The sequence below is a fragment of the Zonotrichia leucophrys genome, chromosome 1A, assembly GCF_028769735.1.
Source record: "Zonotrichia leucophrys gambelii isolate GWCS_2022_RI chromosome 1A, RI_Zleu_2.0, whole genome shotgun sequence".
Lineage (NCBI taxonomy): Eukaryota > Metazoa > Chordata > Aves > Passeriformes > Passerellidae > Zonotrichia > Zonotrichia leucophrys.
In genome coordinates, this window is record NC_088170.1 from 48,240,098 (window position 1) to 48,262,713 (window position 22,616).

A 22,616-nucleotide genomic window follows, 5' to 3' on the forward strand; every position below is an offset into this window, starting at 1 on the left:
CTTTACAGAGCCAGTTTAGAGGGCAGCGTCTGCGTGATTAAGAAAGCATGGTCCTTTCCATTAGCATTTTTTTTAAGTTACAGAAATGAAAGGACACTGGGGTGTGTAAACATCAAACAAAAAGCAGCAAATAAAATAAAATCCTGCACAGAATTAAATCACATATTCTTTTTTCTTGCTTCTTGTCATCTTTGTCTCTCTCAAGTATGCTTTCTGTTGTGAGCCATTAAAGCAGTGATTTTGTTTGTATGTCACACATATAAAGCTTCAGAAACAGCCTTAGTTTAGATCTGGGCGTTTGATTACTTACTTACTGAAGATATAACTTAATAAAGATATAACTTACTAAAGATATAACTTTAGTTCTCATCGTCTCGGTTGAGGTACGGGCCTGACAGAGAACTTGTAAAACTGAAGCAAGTGTACTTTAAAGTGTGCATGATCGCACTTGCCCCGCACCCTTCCCCGCGCCGACCGCCCTCTTGCCTTCAGCCCGTGTGCCGCCACGCTCGCCCTCGGGGCGCACAGGCGTGGGGCGGCGGTCGGGGGCTCCTGGCCACGGGTGCCCACCGAGGCCAAACCCGCCTCGGCCCCCGGGTCTCGGTGGGCTGCAAAAGGCGCCCGGTGTACCGGGACGGGCTCCGCGGTGAGGAGCTGCGCGCTCGGCGGGACGAGGGGGTGTCCACGCCCCGCCGGGGCTGTCCTCGCTGCGCTGTCCCCGCTGCCCTGGACAGAGGGCAGAAGGCCCATCGGGAGGGGTGCTCTCCCCACCTCGGCACTTGGTCAGACGAGGGGATTCGTGCTGGGGAGAGGCTGGGGACCGGGGTGGGGCGCCTCGGGAAGCTGGGTCGGCAGGTGGAGGTAACGGGCTGGGCGGGAGCCCTCGGGGAGCCGGGGAGGAGAGGCTGCGGGGGGAGAGCGGGGCGCGCCCGGTGCGCGGTGCCGGGCGCGGCGGGGAGGCGGGGGAGGAGCGGCGGCGGCGGCAGAGCACGGGCTGGGGCCCCAGCCCGCCCGCCTTTGAACCGGGGCAAAGCAGAGGCGGGGAGAGGGGCCGGGGCAGGAGGCGCACGGTGACATCAGAGCGGCCGGGCGGATAAGGTGGGAGAGCCGCAGGAGCGGAGTGGGCGAGGGAGGTGTCAGCGATTAGCGGCTGCCTCCGGTTCCCCGCTCACCGCATCTCACCGCGCCTCCCCTCATCATGCAGAGGTCTCCCCTGGAGAAGGCGAACATCTTCTCCAAACTTTTCTTCAGGTGGGAGCCCCGGTGCGGCGGGACGCGTGCGGGCGGGGGCAGCGGGCCGGGCTGGGCAGCGGCGGGCGGGGAGCTCAGGGGGCTCCGCGACCCCCGCCCAGCCCAGTCCAGGCCAGCCCAGAGGGGAATCGGGCACCGGGAGCCCGTGAGCTCTGGAATGGCCTGCGGGGAGAGCGGTGGGAGTCTCGCTGGTTGATGAGATCACTCTTTTTTGTTGTTGCTGGGGTTTTAGCACCGGGAATGGGCTCCGTCAGGTGTCATAAACCTGTGCTGGACCCGAACAGATGAATTTATGACATAATTTGAGCAACCTTTGGTAGTTGCTCAACTAGTTAATCTGTTATTTCATGTAAACTTTGAGAACACCGTGGGGTGGTAGGGAGCAGAGGGGAAATGCTCTCAGAACAAGGATTCCTTCTGTTTGGCTCTTTGATTGTTTAGCATTTGCTCAATCTGCAAGTGCAATATATGATCTTACTGGAAACAATTCCTTGCAAGCCTTGAAAATGTTCTCTTACAAGCTAACTCCCTAGTGTCTTTTCTTTCTAAAAACTTCAAATAAAAGGAGAAGGAGCCAATACCGGTGCCTGGGCACAATGTACTTTGTAAGACAATATGGAAGCTGAATACGTCTTATGTGACATCGCTAGAAATGACACTGTGAACTGGAAAGAACAAATAATCTTTTTGGCATTGGCCCACACGGCACTGGTTTTGCCAGAGTACTGGTTCCCCCTTTTGTTACTGGAGGGTCTCTTGCATGGCAAGGAAGGGCGGGAGGAAATCATGTGTAAGATGTGAACCTGATGACTAAAGAGAGAGCACATGGTGTAAAATTATAACATTGCCATGAGGTCTCTGCCTGAAAAACTGAGGGCTTTTAGCTCACTTTTAAATGCTTTTGGGATAGCTTTCAGCAGGTTGGTCTGTATGTTTTTAAAAGTTTCTTAATGGGGCTCTGTATGAGTCACTGTTTGCCTGTCTCTCCCCCTTGGCTCATTTTAGCCAGATATGATAGAGGGGAATAATCCCAAATATAATCTGTTCCTAAAGTTTTACAAACATCCAGGTAAATATAGTGATCCTACACATTTTCTCCAAAGGTGCTGCAGTGGGAAAGAAGCCTTGCTTGCTGCCAAATACTGTTAGAACCAGAGATATGCATGACAGGGATGTATGCAATTATAAATTCCCCATAAATGATGCTTCAGTCAGTGCTGCTGTGAAGTGTAAGACAGAAATCTGTAGAAAATAAGTATGTATCTCAATTTAGTAGCTTGAGGGGGCCACATGCTGTATTTGTTTTTATTTATAAACTTCTATAAATTTATCACCCTAGAACCTAGGTTGTTGAAGGTGTGAAGGAAAAAACTCAATAAGATAAAGCAAAGACATGTCTAATTCTTACCATAGTGAAAGTTTCCATGTTTGAAACCAGTTGCAGTTCATGCTCATTAAGTACATAATTAACCATGCTGATGCCTGAGCTCATCTTTTAAATCACAGTCTTTAAGTCAATTGAATGTTGGTTTAATCATGTTTAGGATGCATGATGCATTATACTGTACCAGCTTTTGGACAGGTGACTGTAACCAAAGTGATAATAATAAAATATGTGAAGTTAAGGAGTTAATGATGAATATAAACTAGAGCAAAGAAATGGAAAAAAGATGTATGGAGAGAGAGTGCTTTTTTCAATGATAATGAGATAGATGCTGTCAAGTACAACACAGTACATGTTTCAGTGAAGTAACTTTTATCAGAGTCTACAATGCATTTATGTGTGAAGTACCCATCTGAATATAATGTGATAAGTTGAAGATCATGTTAGCACATGTGATGTTAAAATATTAGCTATGATTATTCAGGGAATCTTGCTGACAAATGTATTACTATTTAATATTGTACAAGCTGTTATCAGCTCTAGGTGTGTAAACATATTGGCAAGGTTTTATTGCTTCATAATCTATCCTGTTTGGGTAGGAGGGACAGGTTTAATATGTGTTAAAGTCAGAATAAATTCAGCTCATAGCTGGATAGTTTATACGTATTTTAGTATTGATTGGACCTTTTTTCTTAATTCTTTATGCAAAAAAGTGAGAAGAAAATGTCTTGCTATACAAAGAGTAGTATCTTATAGAAAGTGTTATCTTTTTGTTGTATTAGTGATAGTGATACTAATGGGACAAAAAAAATTTGCCAGAAGGGGTCATGATAGTAAGTATTTAAAATTATAAATTGACTTTCACCCTAAATTTTAAATAGTTTTGGTTTAAAAACTGAGCTCTAGTGATTAAGAAACAAATGTGAAAACAAGTGGTTTGAGATCTTCCATTAGGGGGACACTTAGAAAACAGAGAACACTAGATACTGAGAGTTTGGGGTTTCAGGGATTCTTTTGTGTTTTGATGTATTTTCCTTATGATGTTTTCAGAGCTGATCTCTTTTGTTCCTTAGCTCATGCAAAACATTCTTTTTGTTCATTGGCAACTTTTGACCTTGCTTAAAGAAAACAGAGTTTTATGCAGAAGTAGCCAGATCATCATATGCTTAGCTTCAAATTCACTGTGAAGCTTCACTTTTGTCTTTATAGCCATTACTTATTTTCTTCTGGAGTTTTGGGGTTATTCAGGGTCAAGGCCATACCTTTTGTCACAAACAATATCAGACTACTTTACAATCACCTAGTTTTTATTGAAAATTAACTGAGATCAGGAAGTCTTGTTAATTAATCAAATTTTATCTGAGAACTGGCGCACAGAGTTATTGCTGGAGTTTCAGAAATGGCTGCAACTGTGAGACAATTCTGATTTTATTACTGTTCTTTTACAAGCAACTGTAGATGTAAAAATACAAGTTCTCAAAAAGTGCTTGTATCCACTTGTACTTGTATTGTGCTTGTATCCAACTCTTGAAACACATACTTTTGCTTTGGTACCTATCAAACATGACAACACTTGGCAAGACCTAGTACTTTAGTACCTGATTCATTATTAAATCCAAATGAGAAATACAAACTAACCCAGCTTTTGTGTCAAGTCTTCTCATGGATTCAGTCAATAAGATCTGCTCTGGTTGCTTTTTGCATCTGCACATTTACACAGCCGTCCAGGGATTCCTAGAACAATTTAGCCAGTATGGGATAAATGTTGGATTCATTCTTCTGCCCTGTGTGTGTTGTGAGGGCTAGGAAAAGGAATTCAATTCCCTACCTCACCTCTTCTAGGAAGTGTTAGCATCGTTTGGCAGTGAAGATGTTTTAGTTATCTATCTCTGGCTCAGCTACTTTTTAGAGCATAAATCAAGAATTGCTGTGTACTCTTCTGAATAAAAAACTTTGCAGGTCCTAATTCCTGCTGTGAGCTTCTTATGAAGTCTGCTAATAATCTTTAGGGTGGATAAGAAAATTCAGGACTCAAGTTTTGGAAGTACTTAGCCTGTACGCTACAGTAATGTTATTCTGTCACTCTTTGTAGCTTAATTCAGACATAATTTCAAGTTTAAGTGTGCTTTGTACAAGATAGTTTCTGGCATTTTCATCAGGATTAAATTGATTCCCTTCAGAAAAAGGAGCTAAAGCAGCCCTTTTCTGGGCAGTCCTTGCTCTATCCTTGAACAGCATATCTTAGAATACAGTGACAAGTTGCTAAGAATTTTCATTTTGAATTGAAAAATCTTGTGTTTTCCTTGCAAAGCTGGGCATTTAGTGTGTAAATTTTATGCCAAAATTTGTCCTGACACTGTTTTGAATTCCTAAATGTTCCAGATTTTGTATAGGAAGCTTAAATGCCGAACTCATGTCTATAAATTTCACTCTGGAGGGCAGGTGTTTGCAAATTGTCATAACCAATATATATTTGGACCCTCCCTTATCAATACCTAGCCATAGCACTTTGGCCATCTTTCCTCTTTGAATAAGGAGCCACTGTGTGCAGTAGCAGGTGAAGGGCACAGTGTCATGCCTCAGTTTCTGGGGCAGCCAGCTGAGACGCTGATACAGAGCAATGTTTCTGCAGTGTGTCCTTGGGGCCCGGTGTGTCACCAGCCCTGGTGAGCTGCCTTGCACTGACCCCAGGCATTGCAAATCCTGGCTGTTTGTGGTAACCAAGCACAGATGCAGCTGCAGCCCAGGTTATGGCCCTGTGAGGCTGCCTGATCGTTTGTCTGCTGCCACAAGTGGTCCTTGGAGACCTGCTGGTCTGCCACTCCTTCAGAGCTGTCTAAACCAGCAGTGTCAGCTTCTGGAAGTCACGTGGTTCAAAGATGTGCATGCAAGTTTTGGACTCCCGAAAATCTGACTTCTATCGCTGCTTCCAAGGTAAAACATGAAACTTGAAGTGAACTGGAGAAAGGATGCAGAGTATCCTACACTTCAAGTAATTTCAGTCAGAGGAATACCTTTAACAATAAGGCCAAATTGTGTCCTTGGCTCAGCCTGGTACTGTATCCTTGGTCTAATGACCAAAACTGCAAACCTTGTGTAGCACAGGGATCTTCTCTGGCTGCTTTATAACTCTATAGCACAGATGCCTAGATTAAGTTGCATCTGACTTCTGAAATGTGTTTAAAGTCTGTTTTCTTCCTGCAGGAAGAAGACTTACTATCTTGATACTCCAAATAAATTATCAAGCATTTGAAATATTTGCAGACCTGTCTGTACCTTGTTATTTTCTACATTTTGATTTTATTTTGGTGAGATAGAAATAATCCATCCAAACCCTTGTTTTTTGTTTTAATACTGTAGGCAATGACATGGTTAGTAGATTTATTATCTGTATTGTAGAGGCTTCTAAATGCACTGAAAGAAATTTGAAGTCCTCTGTACTAAGCAAAATATTTGATAAGGAAGTATGTTTTGAAGATCTTGAAGTCTAAGAAGATAGCACAAAGGATATGTTAAAAAGAAGTTTCCTTACTAATACTTTAGAGAAAAAATGGGATACACAAGGACTGTGGTTTGTCCTAGAAGCATGTGGTGGAGTGAGTGCAATCTGCCTGAAATCTCTTGTCCAGAACTTTGATTGCACAAGGGTGTTTCTGGTGTGACCAAGTTATTTCAGAATATTTCTGCAGTGAACAATTATCAACTCTTTCATCCTGAAGAATCTGACACTCTCAATATCTTCATTTTTGGATATTCTAAATTTCAAAGGGGTGAGAATAGTGTGACTTATTGCAAGAGGTTTCTACCTGTTGCTGTTGTCTTGGTTTATGTTTTTTCTCTTCACCCACCCCCCAGCTGTGCAGCATATGTGTGGAGGCAGGATGATGCCAACTTGACATCCAGGTAATAACCTGTCTTCTGAAAACATTATGTCCTCTGAAATAAGTAAATTGAAGGTGAAAATTAACTAGTATACAAGGAGACATTGAAACACTGCCAAATTTTGCCATGTGAATTTGTAGATGCAGTTCAAGTGCCTTCCAGGAGAGTGGGGATATGCCTGGGTGAGACAAGCAGGAACTCAGAGGCTGTTTATGCATCAGCCCCTCTCTTAGAAGGATCTGCATGAGCTCTTTCAGCCAGCAAGTAGCTAATCCAAGGCTGTACTGTCATGAAACTCCCCAAATTAGAAGAGAATAAGTAGGCATTTGAGACATATTTTGAAACAGCATTGTTTTTCAGAAGCCTAAACCAGAAGCTTTTCAGTTTAAACCAGAAAGAGAAAATCCAAAGTGACAGCTGGTAAAGGTACTTGGTTTTAGGTACATTCCCATATTTTAATGTTGATATTTATCCTCTATTTTTGCCCCCAACTTTTAAAATAAAGGATATGAACCTTTGTTATATTGGAGTCATTCTAATATCTCACTTTAACTTTCGCCTTAACCAATTTTAAAGTTAGCCTGTTAGTTCTGGAATGCTTTTATTTCTCTATAGGTAATAAATACAAAAAAACACAACCACAAAGGTCCCCCAGGGTTGCTTTGCTCAAAGCCCAAGACTGTTTTGGAAATCAAAGGGTATGAGGCATTTTCTCATTAATTTGCCAGGATCATGCTAAGGAGTAGCATCATCAAATACCAGGATACAGAGAAAATGGCAAAGAGCAAGTAGTAAGAGAAGCAGCACCTCATTCAGGGTTGATTCCATATTACTGTAATGATAATTTACATTTTGACCCTTGGTATTAAAATTAAATAAAATGTGACTCTGTTCACTTGTTTGTTTATACCTGACCACATATCGGTCATTGGGGTGGGAACAAATTATAGTTTTGGAAAGGGCCATGGTACCTGATGCTCAACTCTATGTTATTTTTTTAGGAAAAATATCTTTAAAATCCGTGGCTAACACAGTGAAGTGCTAAATTGGGTGAAATGTGTTGCTGTCACTTGACACATCTGGAAGATGTTAAAATTCAATTAAATCGTGAATAGCACTGCTCTTCAACAGTTTTGGTGCAAACTTTCTGCTATGTTCTTTGTTCTTACAAAGGACTAGGAGAAAAGAAATATTTCTTCTATTCTTGCTGAGGGATATATAATTGAGAAAAAGAGTGAAGATGGATGAATATCCTCACCCAGTCAGTCTAACTGTAGGTGTATGCTGAAAGAGCCTTGCAAACCTTGTTCACAGCACATCATCACCACTGCTTTTTTGTTTGCTTTCCTTAAGAAATATTTGACTACACATCTGAAATATTTGACTGCATATCTTACACTTGACTTTGGTACCTCAACAATTGACAGATTGCAATACAATTAATGTATTCTGTCCTTCCATCTTGCACAACCTATCTCCTGATGTGCTTTGTTTTCTCTCAAATATCTCCCAGTACTTCTGTAAACTGAAATATTTTGACTACCTTACTAATTGTAAATATTTAAGTATTAAATATTAAAAAGTATTTAATTTCTGTTTAAAAAAGCATTTAGCTATTAGATAATAATTTGATTAAGTGTCACTTCACAAAAACTGGGCATAAAAGACAAGACTTCCCCAAGAATTGCTGTGGTATAATCCTAATTAAGATTGCTATTGAAATCCTGGGGTTTCAGCAGAGCATTGATTATTCTTAAAATGGTGCTGCTCACAGCTAGTGGCAGAGTCAATAATATTGCAGCTAAATACTTTCCATGACAAATAACCCCTCATGGGGAAGAATTGTTTATTAGTGAAGAAACTAAAATCTTAATTTTTGTGATCTGGGGGAAAACAACTGCAACAAAAATCCAGAAATCAGTAGGGTCTGCGTTTACCTTTGTTGTTGAGACCCTGCAATAATTATATTTAAATATTAAACTATATTGTATTTTTTGCTGTTGTTTACAAAGGCGGACATGCTAAAGCTAATCTAATTGTCAGAATACATAACATGCTATTTCAGTAGGTATACTATTCAAACAAAAAATCTGCAACCCTACTCTGTTGAGGGTAATCAAGGGGCAGGAATAAGGCTGTTGTGCTCCATGGGCATGCTGGCTTGTCCCATCTGTTAGCAAGGATCACAAAAAGCTGGGGTCACCTTTTACAGCTGCACTACAGGATGCTCAGAGAGGACAGCTGGAGGTGCAGACACTACTGGAGAAGCAGTACTGGTGTCGTAGAGCCACTTCCAGTATAAAATAAGCAACAACTTACAATTTGCTGCTGCTGGAGTGATGGGTATCTTTTGTGGGAGGATGGGAGTGTAGAGCCTCTGACATAATCTGGTCAGAGGGACCCTCTGGGAGTGTCTGAGATCTACAGGGTACCTCAGCCTTTTCTTGCAGTTGGTAAGAATTCACGGCTCTACAAATATCTCATAAATGTACCAGAAAACTTAGGCTCTAAAGTATCATAATTACAGCTTGATGATGTTCCTTCTTCTCTGGCCTCTCCTCACCTCACCCTTAATTGTTAGGAAGAAGGATAAGTTAAAAACAGAGGCGTTCTTCTTGCTCCCTCCATGGAATTTAAGGTGCAGTTCCCTAGAAGTTGCAGTCACTATGCTGAACTATATTTTGCACAGAAATTAATGCTTTGTAGAGGGGAGTGAAGCCCTAGTGACCTCTGCGCTGCTCAGTAGATGTTGCTGTGTTGTGCGCAGAGCACCTGTTGAAGTGGCACCAGTCTGATCAGTGACCCTTGCAGGAAAGCTGCTCTCTTTTGCTGCTCTTGGGTAGCCCAGCACCAAGACCACTGTTCTGTTAGTGTCTCAGCAAACTGTGCTTCTTGGTGTGAAGAGCCCGATGGAGCTAGGGTATTCCTGTGCTCAGGAAGAAGATCTGGGCAGTTGGCTTAGCAACACAGATGCTCCTGTCTTCAGTGACATGTAAAGCAGCCTTAAGAGAGAGTCAAATCCTATTGACAAATTGTCTGTGTTAATACTCTCTGGAAAGCCAGACATCTGTCCTATTGATACAATTTGAGTGGGATGGGTCTGAACATGCAGTAGAGAGCAATAGGTGTAATAAGAAATCTGTTGTATATTGCTTAAGTAAATGACAAAGAAATGGCCATTAGAAATCTACCAAACAGTATGTTATATACATGATATTTACATATCAATTTGATCATGTGTGTTTTACTACAGGCAGTAGATAACAGAAGTGAAACTTACCTTCTTTTCTTCTTTCCTACTTTACATCCTTGAAACTTGTTCCCTGCTGGGTTTCATACGTGTGTACCCATAATAACATTCCTAGTTAGTGGCAAAACTCTCCCAGCACTACAGGTTTCTCTGTGAAAGGGTTCATTAAATGCCAGCAAGTAATCCGATGGCATTTGCTAACATAATGCTGTAAAGCCAATCTGTTTCCCTTCCTTCTTGCTCTCTTCCTTTCAGAATAAATTTCTCAACAACCTCAGGAAAAACCTCAGCATTAACGCTGACAAATAGTTTCCAATAAGCCAAAAAAATAGAAGAGCCATATTCATTGACAAACTCTGAGCTATGTCACCTACTGTTATGAAACATGGATAGCTAGAGATTATATTGCCAGTTAAATAAATTCATAGTCATTTTGCATTTCAAATCTTTGCAAAGAATCTAGAACATAATGGCTATAGGAATCTGGCAAAAAATTGATTTTCATGAGATATTTGTCTATTTTAGGTCTTGTATACTCCTTTCAATAAAACACATACTGTCTCCCACAGTTCTTGACTGCACAACTCAGAGAGCTGTTGAAAATTCACCTTGAAACAAACATCACACTCAGGCCAACTCCTCCCATGATTACCACTCCAAACTGAAGCCGCTTGGCACAGCGCACAATTTGGCTAGATCCAGTTAGGGTGGGACTTCCAAGCAAGGCCAGGGCAGCTGGGAGATGAACCTCTCTGTGCGAGCCCTGGCAGCAGCTTGCAGAGGGAACCTGGCTGCAGACCAGGAGGTCCCCAGGGCAGGAGTCAGCACTGCTCCTTTAGCTGGCTGGAGGAGTTTGTCTAGCACAGTTGCAGCTACTGTGATGCGCAGTGAGATGAAGATGAGGACTGCATAAGGCTGTATCAAACTCTGAGTTTGGAGGGGAGGGTACTTTAGGGGCCATATAATTTTGATGGCAGTGATAAATGCACCTGGTTAACACAGAGTTAAGCACAGAGTAAAACAAGAGACATTTCTAGAGATACAGCAGATCTGCTAAGCATGCTGCCTTCCCCAAATGATAATACAGCCACTCAGCTCTCTTTCGAACTGCAGTCACAGTTTGTTAGTTCAGGATCTGGCAAAATGCCAGGGTAGGTGCTAATCAAAACTATAAATAAAATCAAATATGTGGAGGGAAACAGTGCAATAAAAAATGTTTTCTCAAAACATACAAAGTGAAACTGTAAAGCACTTATCTTTTGTCAGGTTGGGAATTGTTTATTGCAGTCTCAAAGCATTATTAAGGGGCTTAGGAAGGTTATTACTTAGCTACAGTGTTGTGAATTAAAGAAGTTGCCTAGGAAGTACTGTTACTTCCTTGCATTAGCTGCAGTAGTGGGTTTGTGCCCCATAACTTGTATTCATTCTGTCATTACTGAAATATCTACGTACATGGGACATCAGAGAAGCTGAGAACAGAAGTTAATGAGAGTTTCTGTTCCTGAATGACAAGGATTAGCCAGCTCTCCACAAGATGTGCACAAAGCTAATAGCAACTGGTCCTTTCTGTCTTCAGGAGCTGGTAAAATAAAAATCAATACCTTATATACCACTAGCAGTAATCATGAAAGACTTTCATGTAAGTGTTTCACGAAACTCAAAGGTTTTCTTCTCATCCATTTTATCTCTGAAAAATATTGGCTCCGGTTTCCAGCAGCTGTGAAGTTTATGGATGTTTTATCATCTCCAAATGGAAAAAGAAGAGTCCAATGCCTCTCCAAAGTGGACTCTCCTAACTCCCTTCCTATAATGTACCATCAATCACTTGTTATTTATCAGCCACAGTGGTGTGAAAGACTGAGCTGGAAGTCATATGATTAATCTGAAACCATATTATAATTGAAAAATGAAACTCCTTCAATTTCTTGGAGCATGTTCTCTTTGTAGTGAGTGTGATATAACCATGCACATGGGAAATTCCTTGGTACTTTACTGAATTATAGGGATTATAGACTGGTTTCTCATGCAATTCATAACTTCACTAAGTAAATATCAGTGTGCGTATATGTACACACAGTTGCACACAAATGATTTTCATCCATTGTGTTAAAGCCCTTTTGCACTTTTGTAGTGTTCAATGATGTTCTTTTATCTTTGTATCATCTTCTTTGCACCTTCAGAGGCTGCAATTGAGAATGTGAATTACTTTGTGTGTATGACATATGTTCTTACAGCATACAGTTAAGCATGTCCAATAGGCTGTTTGCATTTTCTGAGGGACTATGGAAAATGTTATTGCAAATATTTTGTGGTTTTTAGCTGTTGTATACAAAAACAGTTTAAAACAAAAATTTTGAAATGATTGAGGATTTGCTGAATTTTGTCATAATCATGAACCATGTTGGGTTTTTTACAAACGTTGGTTTACATATGGAAGTATGATAGCGATCAACCACAAGCTACTTAACTTCCAAGCACTTCATTTTTTAAAAGAAATATTTTTTATTGATGACAGTAAAGCAGAAATTCAAGTAGTTTCAAAAGACACCATTAGTATTAGTATACACCACTAGTTCAAAACAGTTTTAATGTTTTAATCTGGTCCTTTGCTTTCAAAAAGATTCCTGAACAGAATCTGGTGAAAAATTTTGTATAAGTTGGTCCTTGGGGCTTCATAGGCCTTTTTGGAGTGGAATTGTTTGATAAAATTAGTCATTACTTATAAAGGTTTTCTCTACAGAGTAGCCATTTGGAGTAGCCTTTTCCTGCTTTGTTTTGTTTCAGCATGCCCCATTAATTGGTATTAAAATTTTAAACATGACATTTGAAAAAACAAATGCAAAATATGTGTATATAATGGACACAATGAAGATCTTAAGAGGAGTTCTGTGCAAGATTTGTATTGCAGTGCACATTGCAGTGTAAGATGTCATAGAATCAAGGAATGGCTTGTGTTGGAAGGCACCTTAAAGATTGCCAGGTTCTAAGCCCCCTACCATGGATAGGAACATTTTCCAATAGACCAGGTTTCTCCAAGCCTCATCCAGTCTGGAATGCCAGGGATGGGGCATTCCCAGCTTCTCTAGGCAACCTGTTCCAGTGTCTGGCTACCCTCCCAGTAAGAAATTCTTCCTAATATCCGATGTAAACTTGCTCTCTTTCAGTTTAAAGCCATTCCGCCTTGTTCTGTCATTACATGGCCTTGTAAAAAGTTCCTCTCCTGGAGGCCCACTTTAGGTACTGAAAGGCTGCTCTAAGACTTCCCTGGAGCCATCTCTTCTCCAGGTTGACCAATTTCAGTTCTCCAAACCTTTCTTCATAGGGAGAGGTGCTCCATCCTTCTAATCCTCTTCGTGGCCTCCTCTGGACTGGTTCCAGCAGGTTCCTGTCCTTCTTGTGCTGGGTACTCCAGGAGGGGTCTCCCCAGAGCAGAGCAGATAGCAATGAAACTTACATGTCCACTTTACTATAGTTCTGATTTATTATTCATCTATATGGACGTAGCACATAGCATATTTGGAAATACAGTACAGAGGTTTCAATCTTCTGTTCATTTGTCTTCTGCTGACTCAGTAGGAAGTCTGGAGCATGATCTGACCCCAAAACTTACAAAATGCAGGTGTTTCAAAATTATTCTTTTAATCTTATATTTATCAATATAGTGTAAATATAAGGCAGGGCTGCACTACATTGTGTCTTATATGTGTGTGTATGTGAATGCATGTGCACTTAAACAGATTTGGATGCTGTGGAGAAAATATTCAGGGTGAGACAAAGCAACTCCAGAATTAATGCTAGAGTATTTTTAAATCTTTTTTTTTTTTTTTTAAATTTGCTTAGATGGACAAACTCAATTTTGAAAAAGGGTTACAGACGACGGTTGGAGCTCTCAGATATTTATCAAATCCCTTCTGCAGACTCTGCTGATAATCTTTCTGAAAAACTGGAAAGGTAAGAAAGGTTAATTAAATAAATTTGTTTCAGGAATAACAATGCAATTTTCATTACAAAGCTTTTGGATGAAATGTTTAAATAGTGTTGGGTACAAGCTGATTGCACACAGTTGTACTTTGGACATGACTGTGATCTCTGGTCCAGATGTACAACCTAGATGGTCTAAATTACTATGTACAGGTACCTGTGATATCTGCCATTGATCACAGAATCACAGAATATGCTGAGTTAGAATCTTGTGCTGTGACCACTTCCCTGGGGAGCCTGTTCCATTGACCAACCATCCTCCTCTGGGTGAAGAACCTTTTCCTAATATCCAACCTAAATCTCCCCTGACAGAACTTCAGGCCATTCCCTCAGGTCCTGTCACTGGTCACCACAGAACAGAGATCAGTGTCTGCCCCTCTTCTTCCCCTTATGAGGCAGTTGTAACTGCAATGAGGTCTCCCCTCAGTCTCCTCCAGGCTGAACAGACCAAGGGACCTCAGCCTCTCCTCACACAGCTTCCCCTCAAGGCCCTTCACCATCTTCATTGTCCTCCTTTATATCTTTCTTATATTGTTGTGCCCAAAACTGCCCACAATATTCGAAGTGAGGCTGCAGGAGTGCAGAGCAGAGCAGGACAATCCCCTCCTTTGCCCAGCTGATGATGCTGTGCCTGATGCACCCCAGGACACAGATGGCCCTCCTGGCTGGATAGGCCAGGGCACTGCTGCTTGCCATTGACCAGGACTCCCACGTCCCTTTCTGCAGCACTGCTTTCCAGTCTCTCATTCCCCAGTCTGTCCATGCATCCAGAGCTGCCCCATCCCAGGTACAGAATCTGGCACTTTCCAATGTTGAACTCCATATGGTTGGTGGTTGCCCTGCTCTCTGTGTTGTCAGGGCCGCTCTGCAGGGCCTCCCTGCCCTTGAAGGAGTCAACAGCTCCTCCCAGTTTTGTATTGTCTGTGAGCTTGCTCAATACCCCCTCCTGTACGATGTCCAAGTCCTGTATGAGGATGTTGAAGGGCACAGGGCCAAGGATGGAGCCCTGTGGAACCCCACTAGTGACAGGTCACCAGTCTGAGGTCACCCCATTCACTGTAACCCTTTGGGCCTGACTCATGGGCCAGTTGCTCACCCATCACATAAAGTGTTTATCCCTCTGAGTGCTGGACATTTTGTACAGAAGGATCCTGTGACAGACAGTATCAAATCTGTGCTGAAATCCAAAGGGATTACATCAATTGGCTTCCCTTGGTCAGCTGGGTGGGGTTACCTTGTCATGAAAGGAAATCAGGTTTCCACTCCTGAAGCCATGCTGGCTGTAACCAGTCTTTCAGGTGTTTTTCAATACCTCCCAGAATAATCTTCTCCATAACTTTGCTGGGCACTGAAGTGAGACTGACAGGCCTGTATTTTCTGGGGTCCTCCTTCTTGCCCTTCTTGAAAACAGGGCCAGTGTTTTCTGGTCAGCTAGGACGGCTCCAGATTCCCAAGACTGCTAAAAAATTGAGAGAGATTTTGCTGACATCAGCCAGGTCTTTGAGGATTCTTGAATGAACCCCATTAGGCACCATAGATTTGTAGGGATTCAGCTGGAGCAACAGATCCTGCACAATTTCAGCAAGGCTAGACTCAGAGTATCAATGTTGGTTCACTGAAAAGGGAAACAGCAGAAATACTGTTCTTTCTTCCCCAAATAACCTTGTAAAACCTTGGTTTATTTTTTCTTCAATGAAATAACATTCTTAATTTCCTTTGATACCACTTTTGACAGACTAATTGTTTCTGCAGAAATCATACTTTGACTTTCCTCATTTAGGTTTCCACTCTTCTTTACCCAATTTCAGTGGGTCCTAATTTAGAAATTGTGCTTCACTTGTGACTAACTCTTACAACATAGGTGCTTAAGCCCATACCTTCTTGTCCAATTGACATTGTAGCTTTCCCTGATGTTCCAGGGCAGCTTACATCTGCACTGTTGTGCCAATCCAATCAATTTTAATTGCAGTGTGGCATAAGTATTCCAAACTATGGGAGATAAGACAGAGGTTAAAATGGAACTGATAAAGCAGCCTGATATCTTAGGCCTGATCGAGCAGAAACCATGGGAGAAACAGACAGAGATAACTGCTCCCTGGGGTAGAAGTGACCAAGAGACATGTTATGAAACTTTGTCATGATTATCAGGTAACTGATGTCCTGAAGAATATGTAACCAATGGGAAATTGTTACCAAAAATAGAATCCTATATAAATACCCTACTATAAAACCATTTATAAATGCTTGTATTCTCAATAAAAATCAGCTTCTGATCCAGTTCAGTTGTCCCTGTATCTCCATGACCGATATCAACCAGTGGAATTTATAGAGAATGTTGGTATGCTAAATGTGTTCTGATAGTTTATAAATGAAATATTCTGTTTATCAAATATTCTGTTGAAAATTTGATAAAATAATTAGTTGAGGATATTCTCTGGAGTGTTCTAATCTGTGAATTGAATTTTGACAAAACACACATTCTCTGCATACAGCATTGCTTCTGGTCTACAATTTATTATTGAAAAGAAAGCTATTGTCCCAGCAACAAGTTTTAAAATAGTGCTGTGCAATAGAAAAGTCACATTTTTGATGCTTTGTTGGTGTGTTTTTGCAGATTGGAAGAGCTCCAAAACGTTTATTTGCCTATTATTGTACTCTGGTTTTAAGTACAGCAGGTTTCTTTAAAACATACAATGCGACCTTTTCATGAAGTAATTCCCTGCAGGGTGATGTATGACCGAGTATTTAAAACTACCAAATATGTGGCTGAACTGGGTTTGAACTTATATTGATTTATCAAGTCCATGAAGGCCAGATTCTTGGGGTTTCTGCAAAGCTTTCTTTCCTTAGCCACCTATCTAAATCTCCTTGGATATATTTGAATGAATTGAAGTATGTCACAGCCATAGACTCAGGTATTTGCTCATGCAACTTAATAGTTCTGGTTTTGGTTTCTTTTCAGAGAATGGGACAGAGAGCTAGCAACTTCAGAGAAGAAACCCAAACTCATCAATGCTCTGCGACGATGCTTTTTCTGGAAATTTATGTTCTATGGAATAATTTTATATTTAGCGGTAAGAATTGTTCTCCTCTTCAGTAAGGTTTTAGTGTTCCTTACATAGATCCAAGTTTTAGGGACTGCTAAATTAATAGAGAGTATTGTGAATAGCTACATATTTTTCCTCTGTGAATTGCTTACAGAGGTGATAAATACAGAGATGTATTTTCATTAAAAAAGGAATTTTCTGATAATATCTTAATATAATTAAAAGATGCATAATAGTTTTAAAATGTCTCTAGTGCTTCTAGTGCTGTTAGTGCTCCCAAGTGTGTGATCAGGAGCTTGATGTGAAAGCCTGAACTGATTACGTTTATCACCTTTCCAACATGTTAGGTAGGATTACCTTGACTTACCAAATGCCACCTGTTTGTTTGACAATCCTATCACTGGGGTTAAGAACTGTGAAAATAATTTATTGCTAATGGTATTTCACTAGGTATGTGTAGCCAGACTGTAAATCTGAAAATTGCTGTTAAGCAATATGCACGTTAAATATGCGTTGCGGACAAATTTCTGTGACTTAGTAGTAAAAAAGAGAGTGCATCACCTCTGTAAGGAGGGGCAAGCAATCTGTGACTAAAAGGAAGCTGGGAGGTTATGCAGGGAGAAAATTGGGCAGGCTAAAGGCAAATTTTAACAAATTTGAGCACTGTAGTTTACAATAGAAAAAGAAAAAAACCCAAAAAAACCAACAAAAAAACAAGTGGTTTCCATAAATTGTCAGCAAAAGGAAGGCTAAGGAGAGTTTCCATTCTTTGCTGGATGCAGGGGTAGCATAGTGTCAGGAGGTACCCTTTGGGTACTGAGCCCTAAGTTGTCTCTGTCCAGGTAAGGCAGTTAACTGTCTGGGACAGGGCCTCTTGCTATGTAAGGAGCTGCATGGTAACTGTTCTCTCTCTACTCCTTTGTCACTTTTGTCATCTCTTCTTTGGGATGACACCTTGTATTTGCAGATCCCTACTCAATAGCGATGTCTCAAGGTCTTTTATGTGTTCCTGTGATCTCACTACTGCCTTTAGATTTTTTTTTTACTCACCAAGCCAGCCACTCCTTATTCATGATAGGTTTGCTTTTAAAAAACCCCAACAAAACGGTTCTACAAATGCAGCTACCATGCACTGTAACAGCTCTTCCTGCAGAGTCTGCCAGCCAGAACCTTTGCACTAATGCATTCCTGCTAAAGTTAAGCAGTGTCCGAGGCACTGTTTAAGGATAAGCTTAAGCAGTGCCTCAGACACTGCTTTTGCAGGCACTCTTGAGGATAACACTCTTTCCCAAAGTTTAGGCAATGTGTGTGGGCATGCCTAAGCAGGGTTGATTTCTACTTGTGCAATTTTTTAATGGAGTACAATTTTAGATGGGATGAGGACAGAACAAGACTGCATGATTTTTGAATCATATTCCTTGGTTGTGTGATTTTTTAAAAATTTCTTTAAGAAATCACAGATATGTGCAATTAAACATGTCATAAATGAACCTGCACCTTCCGCAATGAACATGGAAAGATTAAATCTTAGTTTAAATTCTTGATTGCATTACCATTAGTGCTCATTTTATTTAAAGCAACTTCATTTTATTGAAAGAGGAATTGTAAAAAAACCAAATTGCTCCTAAAGCTGCTGGTGTTCTTTGCAGGCCTTGCTCAAGGAAATTAATGGGAGCTTTGCCATAAATTTGAAAGGGAACAGGATGTTGTGCCGTACTGGCATAGGTGTAACCAAGTTGTGTGTTCTTTTGAACTTCATTTTCCTTTCAGCTCTTTTCTTGTCTAATCTCTGAGCCACTTTCATGGCATCTTTCTTGGATTGCGGTTTAAAGTGTGCTGACATCCCTGCTGTTTGTGGAGTTGTCCTTTCAGCTGGCATCACAGCTTTGCTCTCATTAATTCTAGCCTTTTTTCCAGATCTCCCATGTCCCTGATGCACTGTAGGTAATGATGTTATTGCAGGGTGGACACTTGTGCTCTGGCCCCCTAGAGTACTACATCTCCCCCTCATAAATAGTGTTATGTTAGGCATGTTGGGTTACTTCACTTAATGTATCTGCTCTCCTGCTGTTTGAGATGGTTTCCGTCCTTCACCCTGTTCAGAATATGAGTCTTACAATATAAAGAAAAGGTGTTATGGTGGTGAAACAAAAGTCTTGCTTTTTAGCTTGATAGCAATTAGCCAACTAGGTACTTTGCTGTGAGGATCAATTTGATTCTGTTTGTATTTTGGTCCTATATATATTGCCATGAAATTTATATTTCCACTCAGGCACAACAGCTGCTAACATTAGCTTAGAAGTGGTTTTAGTATCATATCCCAAGGGACCCTAATGAGGATTTCCTGAAGTTCTTGCATATGGGTCACGGGTGTGAGTGAGGAGGCAGGGAGGGAAGTGCTTCTTGGCCGTATGCCAAAGAAGAGATGGGCATTATTGTCTTCAAATGCAGAGTGTTTCAACATATGGGGGATACACCTAACATAAAAGTTGCTGTTGCATAAGAATAATCACACCAGGTCAGATTAGCACAATATGCTGTGTCATAATCTCATTTCTCTTCATAATCTTTACTCTTTAATTAAGATTATTGTGAGGGGGACACTTATGGGTTTCTTGCTGGCCTATGATGAATGCAGAGAGGAGAATAAGGACAGGCAAAGGCAAAATATGAATCTTGAAAATGGAATTTTCTCTTGGGTGTACAAATTCCATTTTTTTTTTAGGCAGGTTTTTAAAATCAGTTTATTCATATTTATATCAGTGGGTAATTTTGAATTTACAAATGGAGAAATGAAAACCAGGCAGTTGTGCTTTGATTTGTATGTAGACTAGATAATTGGTAAGCAAGCTGATAAATCTCTATTGTAAACCAGTGGACTTTTATGCCCAATGAAATAGTGTATGACTTGGCTTGTTGCCAGCCACTATTCTAGTCTGTAAATCTTCTTTTTTCCCAGCAAGCTTGGAATGTATGCAATACATTTATAGTCACAACAAACACAGAAGCAGAACATGTAATTTTCACTGGAATAAAAGTAAACACACAAAAAAAATGTTGCTATTTTAAGCTGATATAGAAAAGCTTATCTTCGAATCTCCAAGAATATGAAAACACTATATTGTCCTTGAGAGGTGACTGTTTTGTATTTTATGAGTTTTGGGGAATCTTGGTTTGATGCTTTGGGATGCATATGGTCTAAGCACAGCTGTCTTGGGTCATGTGTTTTTAAATAAACACTCCTCCCTTTGCCCACTAATAACACTGAAGTCTTTGTCAAAGCTGGCTCCAGATACACAGCAGAGTGGGTAATTTGGGTAATGTAGCACGTGGTACAGGTATGCTGTTAAAGATGTAAAATTCTACCTCTTCTGTGGAAAAAGTGAGTAATCAAATCAGCTCCACCAATAGCAACATTCAAAAGGGATTACAGTCCAGGTTATAGAAGTACCTGTGATTGCTTTTGTATGAGAGAACCCAAAGGAGAAGGGGAAAAAAAAACAAAACTAAAGGGTTTTTTCCCAATCTACTTATCACAGTAGAACTTCAATTACAGCTGAACTTCACCACTTCCCTTCTGAGTCTCTATGGTGATCTGTGTGGTTTTCATCTGGAAGGCAGTACTGGCAACTTTTGGGCAGAATTTAACACATCTCTGTACAGAATAATTTAGTAATCTCTTGTTACTTTGGAAGTATCACGCGCTGTCTGCTGCAACACTACAGAAAGAAGAATAAGGAGATGCATGCAAGTTCTGAGCACTGTGTATTTTTAAACTGAGCATAACAGTGAAGCAAAGGGGCACATACTACTTCATGTCCCTCTGAAGCTCATGCAGTAGATGAAGCAAAAGGTTAACCACAGCACACAGGTGATATTTGCAGTTCTTGGAGAAAGACTGGGTAAGGAAAGGCAAGAGGCAGAGATGGAAAAAATGAGGTTAGAGGAGTGAAAGTATGAGAATGATGAGGCAGGGAGGGAAATGGAAGACAGAGGTGAGGTAACACTGATGGGGTTTATTACAAAGGAAAAGGAGTCTGAGGACAAATGTAATAGCAGACTAAGGTAAAGTCAGGCTTTAGCAAGTCATTTGGATACCTTGCAATTTAGTGGTTTGACCTTACCTCTTTCTCCTCTCGTACCCTGGTTTTCTATCCTGTTGCTCATCCCTGGATGGGGAGTGCTGGGGCCTCCAATGCTTTCTCTCTGGGACCTTTATTAAACTTTCTTCCCCTACCATTTACTTCCTCTCCTCCTGTTTTGTTACAAAACTGGATACAGTGTCTAGAATTGTTTAGTAGATGATCCAATTATTTAGACTTTTATTCTGTTCCAATTTCCATATACTTTTGGTTTTAGCTATATTCTCACTGTCTTGTGAGAATGGTAGGGTTCATTTTGGTAATTCTGAGGCTTCCCTTGTCCTGTAAGTCCAGTAAAGTGCAATGAGAACTGCTCCCTAGGGCCAAAACAGAGCTCCAGCCTGATAAACTAGATTCAGTCATATGATATGGCTAATCCATTACAACTCTGTAAAGTAAATGTGGAAGCTAATCTCAGTTGTCACTTTTGTAGAAAATGATTAAACAAAATTTACAAGCCAGATTTGCTTTGGTGCAATTGCAGAAGCATCACAGACTTAGACAGCAGTGAGTTGTCTGTTCTCCTGTGCAACTACTGCAACTTTCTGTGGTTTGCAGAGCAAACAGGCCTGACTTCCTCATTTAAGACACGAGACTTCAAATCTTGTTTGGTGGGACTTTGAATTGAAATGTTAATCATTTTGGAAAAAATGAACCAACTGCTGACCAAAATTACTTTTCTTGTTTCTCTCTACAGGAAGTCACCAAAGCTGTGCAGCCCCTTCTGCTGGGGAGAATAATAGCTTCCTATGACCCAGACAACTCTGATGAAAGATCCATAGCCTACTACCTGGGCATTGGCTTGTGCCTCCTCTTTGTTGTGAGAACACTGCTTATCCACCCTGCTATATTCGGTCTTCATCACATCGGAATGCAAATGAGGATAGCTATGTTTAGCTTGATTTATAAGAAGGTAATTGTTTCATGCACACCCAAAGCCAAGCTTCTGTCTGTATTCTATGTAACTTTTAGACTAGTTGGTTGAAAGATTGATAGTTTTGTTAAGGTACACAAAGTACACGGAAGGATAATGTGGCTAACAGTTTCTGACAGCTCTCAGTTTCCCAGTCCAAAGAATTTAATACCTGTCTACAGCTGGTTGGACTGAAATCAGCCTCTGTGAGTTCAGACGTGCTGCATATGTGGTGAGATGCTTTAATTGTTTTACCACTGTGCTCCTGTTAAAAATGTGTACTGCAGAGGAAGAACAACATGCTGGTGGCCAAAGAATATCTTCAAAAGAGAATTAAAGGTGAAAACTTAAACAAAAAATCTGTCATTGAAGGGATTAAGTTTGAATGATACTGTGTAACATTGTTATAGCATGAAAAGTCCGCAGATACTGACCCATCACATGCTCAAAAATACAAAGATTTAAAGTTTCTTTTTTTAAGAAATGCCCAAAGAAGATAATTTAAACAAACATGTTAGTTATTCTAGTATAAAGCTCACTGTGAAAGCATCTTTCAAAAATATTTTTCAAGAGAGGCAACAGTAGGAGATTTTTAAGGATGCACAGCAGCACACAGCATGTGTGCTTAATTAAAACTTGCATTTGCATATATATCTATATCCATAAAATATTCAACAGAAAAGAAGGACTAGGTCAATACATCAATATTTTTAAAGCAATTTAATGGTTATATTGAATTCAAGTGACATAAATAACAAGTTTAATG

General features: G+C 40.6%; 1 protein-coding gene across 1 annotated transcript in view; it reads left to right on the forward strand.

Moving 5' to 3' along the window:
• The first annotated feature begins 1,126 nt into the window (after positions 1-1,126).
• Positions 1,127-22,616, forward strand: part of CFTR (CF transmembrane conductance regulator) — an 88,370-nt gene continuing 66,880 nt past the window's right edge. Inside the window, exons 1-4 of the mRNA XM_064732579.1 lie at positions 1,127-1,251; positions 13,608-13,718; positions 16,711-16,822; positions 21,635-21,850. Of these exons, the coding sequence (XP_064588649.1) occupies positions 1,199-1,251; positions 13,608-13,718; positions 16,711-16,822; positions 21,635-21,850 (492 nt within the window). The 5' untranslated portion in view covers positions 1,127-1,198. The remainder of the gene's footprint in view (positions 1,252-13,607; positions 13,719-16,710; positions 16,823-21,634; positions 21,851-22,616) is intronic.